The sequence below is a fragment of the Morus notabilis genome, unplaced genomic scaffold, assembly GCF_000414095.1.
Source record: "Morus notabilis unplaced genomic scaffold, ASM41409v2 Scaffold1429, whole genome shotgun sequence".
NCBI lineage: Eukaryota > Viridiplantae > Streptophyta > Magnoliopsida > Rosales > Moraceae > Morus > Morus notabilis.
In genome coordinates, this window is record NW_010362733.1 from 1 (window position 1) to 4,693 (window position 4,693).

General features: G+C 33.9%; 1 protein-coding gene across 1 annotated transcript; it reads right to left on the reverse strand.

Moving 5' to 3' along the window:
- Nucleotides 1-1,764: 1,764 nt before the first annotated feature.
- On the reverse strand, nt 1,765-4,358 carry LOC21384154 (probable ribonuclease P/MRP protein subunit POP5). The gene is made up of 3 exons (XM_024168607.1): nt 4,145-4,358; nt 2,181-2,318; nt 1,765-2,065 (listed from the first exon to the last, which is right to left on the reverse strand). The coding sequence occupies exons 1-3, from the start codon at nt 4,320-4,322 to the stop codon at nt 1,917-1,919; spliced, it is 465 nt and encodes a 154-aa protein (XP_024024375.1). The 5' UTR covers nt 4,323-4,358; the 3' UTR covers nt 1,765-1,916.
- Nucleotides 4,359-4,693: the final 335 nt, after the last annotated feature.

The window sequence follows — 4,693 nt, forward strand, 5'->3', positions numbered from 1 at the left end:
GAAATAAATAAATAAACAGAATTCATTTAAAAGAAAATTGTAATTTTTTTTTCTCTCGCTACTCCGCTGCTCCTCTCATATCCGGGCTGGATTCAAATCACCTGCCCCCAATTGCAATGTTTAGAATGGTGTATAATCATTGCCACATCATTTTAAAAATTAAAATATCTTTTTAACTACTTTCCTTGTTTTGATATTTAAATCTATTTATTAACATGTCATAATTTGATTGGTTGAACACCAATTAAGACACTAAAAATTAGACAAGTGATTTGAGTCCCGGTCCTCTTCGTTCTCGTTTCTTTCCCAATAAGATTGTTGGGAAAAATTTGAGGCGTCCATAATCTAAGTGAAATTTTCTAGTTTCCACAACTTCTTCGATCATGAATAGGTAAAGCATGATTCAAACGGGGCCTAACTTTCCCTGCAAAACATGTTGCATGTATATGTAGTCGAAAAAAAAAATTAGACAGGTGATTTGAGTCCCGGTCCTCTTCGTTTTCGTTTCTTTCCCAATAAGATTGTTGGAAAAAAATTCTAGGCGTCCATAATCTGTGAAATTTTCTAGTTTCCACAACTTCTTTGATCAGTAATAGGTAAAGCATAATTCAAACGGGGCCTAACTTTCCCTGCAAAACATGTTGCATGTATATGTAGTCGAAAAAAAAATTAGACAGGTGATTTGAGTCCCGGTCCTCTTTGTTTTCGTTTCTTTCCCAATAAGATTGTTGGAAAAAATTCTAGGCGTCCATAATCTGTGAAATTTTCTAGTTTCCACAACTTCTTTGATCATTAATAGGTAAAGCATAATTCAAACGGGGCCTAACTTTCCCTGCAAAACATGTTGCATGTATATGTAGTCAAAAAAAAAAAAATGTTGCACGTCAAAAATGACGGGATTTTGATTTTGAAGATCTGTAGATATATGGTCCGGTGGAAAAAAGGATATTTGGTTGTCGTTTATGTAAAACAAAGGTCCAAGGACATGTTTTCCATTGAAGAGTTGTTGTCGTTTTGAAATTTAAGCATAAACCACGTTTTGTTTCACGTAGAGTTTAAAACTAGGCTTTTGTTTATTTTCATTTAAAAATTTTGGATACCAGTTAAAAATGTTGTTTGGTGTTTAGAAATTACAAGTTTGCTGATCTCTTTTCAATTGAAAAAAAAAAAAAAAAAAAAAAACGCACACACGCACAAAAACATTTTGTAAAATTATTGGTGTCATTTCATTTAGAAACAACACAACGGCGCCTTCCGTTGTCGTATGAAAATACACAACGTTGCCGTTTGTAAATCAGAATTTTCTAATCCTTTACCAGAAAAACGATTGTCGCTTGTTTAAAAACTCAACTGCTGTTTACTTGTATGCATCCCCAAAACGACTTGTTCTTAGTTAAAACTTGTCTATTTGTAATTTCCTTGTACCAAAAACGACATGTAGTTTGAACTGAAATACTCATCTACACGAGAACCGCATTCTTCTAATAAGTGCAGAGGACAGAATTTGTCTCAGGAATTTGGGGTAAACTGGTACTACAATCTACGAGTCAACCTTTTCTTTCTCCCCCAGAAGTAGTACAAGTTAACTTGAAAACAATGGGTAGGAGTCGGACGGAAGAAAGAAAATAATACGACAGCACATGAAGTTGTTAATGCTCTTTGATAGTAGAATTCTGCATGAGAGATCCAGTTTGGAAAACCCGTACTCAAAAAAATAAAAAAAATAAATAAAAAAGCAGTGTATAAGGGATCACAACCCAAAGATGAGTTTTCTTTTTCCTTGCTGAAAAACAAAATGGTCCGTGATTGAAACAGGAGTTTTGTGTGCTATTAAAGAAAAAGGATGAAAGGAACAAGAGATCAAAGGACATATAATACAACACAAAGCACTAAAGCCAAAGGCAAGATGGACTGTTTTAATGTTCCAACACTTTGATCTTGTCAAGACAACCTTGCATCTGTCTGCTAACCTCGGCCGATAGAGATGCCCCGGCCACGACCTTGCGCTGCTCAAATTTCCATTCCTCACACTTGAGTGCTGCATTTTTACACGCCTTGATGCTTCCTACAAAGATGTTTGTTTTCATATTGCCATGATAACCATAGTGAGCTATTAATCATATAATACCACCAACAACACGAAAATCTTAAGAGAATTAACAGAGAAACCTATGCATTACCACTTAAGTCCAATAAGTTAATCACCGCTGGGATATTTGAAATACTCCTCATCATGGTAATCGCCGACCAAACTTTTTGGTACTCGTCCCTTGAGGCTCTAATGATACACACTTTCGTGATGGAATTTACATACTTGACTATACACACAAAATGTACAGTTAGTAATTTTCTGGTAGTGAGAAGGGGGGAAAAAAATACAAATAAGCATAGTTTTGAAACGTTAATTTTTTTTTTTTTTTAAATTATGCAAACATAATTTTAAAACCATCATCTTTTCATCAAATTCCATCAAACCGTCATGTTTTTGTAATATGATTAGATTAGTATGTGATTTTAACACATCCCCACTGCAATGCCAAACTAGTATGCTTATATATATATATATATAATAAAAACTTTATTGATGAAGATTTAATAAAAAAGGCAGAGGACAAGGTATCCTCATGCCGAAAAGAAACAAAAATGGTCAGGATTGAAAAGCTGACAAAAAACTAAAAGAGCACGATAAACACAGGAACAAACTCTCAAATCAATTCCTTATTATTACATCTTTCCAATTCGAAATGACCAAAGAAAATGGGAACCCTTTAAATGCTTTATTTGAAGAAGCCCATAGCGATGCAGAGAACTTAGCCTTCTCAAAAATATCAGTTGCCTCCATCTCCTTTTCCTCTAAAATTCGGTTATTCCGTTCCATCCACAGAGACCATAATAATGAAAGCACCATACTATTATTCCATAGGACTCTGGCCTACTTGTTAAGAACCTAAACCCACAACTCTCAATCATCAAAGAACCACACTTTGTTGGAATTGCCCAACTAAAACCCGCCTCCACACTTAGCTTGTTCCAAAGTGATCTGACAACTGTACAATGTAGCAGTAGGTGATCAATACTTTCTTCATTTTCCCTGCAGAGAACACACCCAGATGGGGAAAGCACCAAATAAGGGTTTCTCCTCTGCACCCTATCGCAGGTTTTAAGTTTCCCATGAAAGAGACTTTAATTCTATGGGGGACACGAGACTTCCAAATGAATTTAAAAGGTTCAAAATTCAGGATATCATCTTTGTCCACTAAGGAACTCAAAAAGGATCAACACGAAAAACCTAAGGGATCACACATCCAAACTCTACGATCAAGAGAAGATGAACAAATTGAAACGGAATTGAGAACTGAAACGGAATTGAGAACTTGAAGTAGAGAATGCAAATCCTCCAGCTCTCTGTCATTGAGGCCTCTCCTAAAACCAAGGTTCCAATTTGACTCATCATTACTAGACAATGACATAATATCAGAAAGTAAAGCATTTGGAAATTCTGAATGTCCAAAGAGCCGCGGAAATAAACACTCCGAAGGTTCATTTTCACACCATTTATCTTTCCAAAAAAGATGGTGTTCCCCTTTCCCACACTCAATTTGACAAATTTGGCATTAGCATACTAGTTTGGCATTGTCTAGTAATGAATTCTCTTCTTCAAAATGTCAAATTGAGTAGAAAAATCACTCTCTAAATTCTAGTAGCATTTAATTCCTATTGATTGATGTATTGACTTTTTAATATAATTGTAACAGTATTGGCTTTTTATTGTTATTTTCTCTTTTATCTTTTATTAAAATTATAAGTTTACTTCTACAGCATTCAAACTATGAGAAAGAGTAAATATAACATTTGAATAACATTATGCATTGGAGAACAAATCAAAATGACATTAATTTTTTTTTAAGGGAAATTACATTAATTAAATATGCTGTAAAACACTTTTTGATGCCAAATATAGCATTGACCTAAGCATTTGCATTGAAGATGGCCTTATGGCGACACTAATAAGACTCTAGTTTTAATATTATTATACCCTACTGCAGAATTCCCCGAGTGTTTTAACATCATCATAGAAAATTCAGTAAAAAAAACAAAAAAAATATTGATTGATCGAATTTGGTAGTAGTAAGTGTAAGATTACCTTGGAAAGATGCTACTGAAGAAGCGAGACCACACTCCCCAAAGTTGAGAAGAATACAGTCTTTAATGGCTTTGGTGACATTGTAGGGTGTTAATGTCATGGGGTCATCTTTGAGTTGGTCTCTATTAGGATTCAAGTTCACTTCCACCACCATGTAACGATTCTTAAACCCAACCATGATTCTTCTTTATCAAAACGAACCCCACCTAAACAAAGCCAAAACTGATAAAAGAACAAACAAAGCTTGAGAAATTTATTTAAAAATAACAACATAAATTATAGGGATATAGAGGCAAATGGCCCCTTTTTAAGGATTTTTTAGAAAAATAACAGAAATTTTGTAAAATTAGCCAAATGACCGTTTCTTTTACTAACTAAATAGTCAATCACTGATTGACTAGCGGTCAATCACTGATTGACTTAAGTTTATCATTGATTAACTCGATAATTTTTCATTATCAATTAATATTAGTTAATAATTAGCCAAAATCAAATAGTAATTAATCAATTTCAATTAACAAATTACAAGTTTATTAATGATAAATCATT

What these genes read in the sequence shown, in the direction of transcription:
- LOC21384154 (XM_024168607.1), bottom strand. Translation starts at nt 4,322, where the DNA reads ATGGTTGGGTTTAAGAATCGTTACATGGTGGTGGAAGTGAACTTGAAT. An exon ending in TTCAGTAGCATCTTTCCAAG is followed by an intron (nt 2,319 to 4,144) that starts GTAATCTTACAC and finishes TTGTGTGTATAG; the next exon opens with TCAAGTATGTAAATTCCATC. An exon ending in TAACTTATTGGACTTAAGTG is followed by an intron (nt 2,066 to 2,180) that starts GTAATGCATAGG and finishes ACATCTTTGTAG; the next exon opens with GAAGCATCAAGGCGTGTAAA.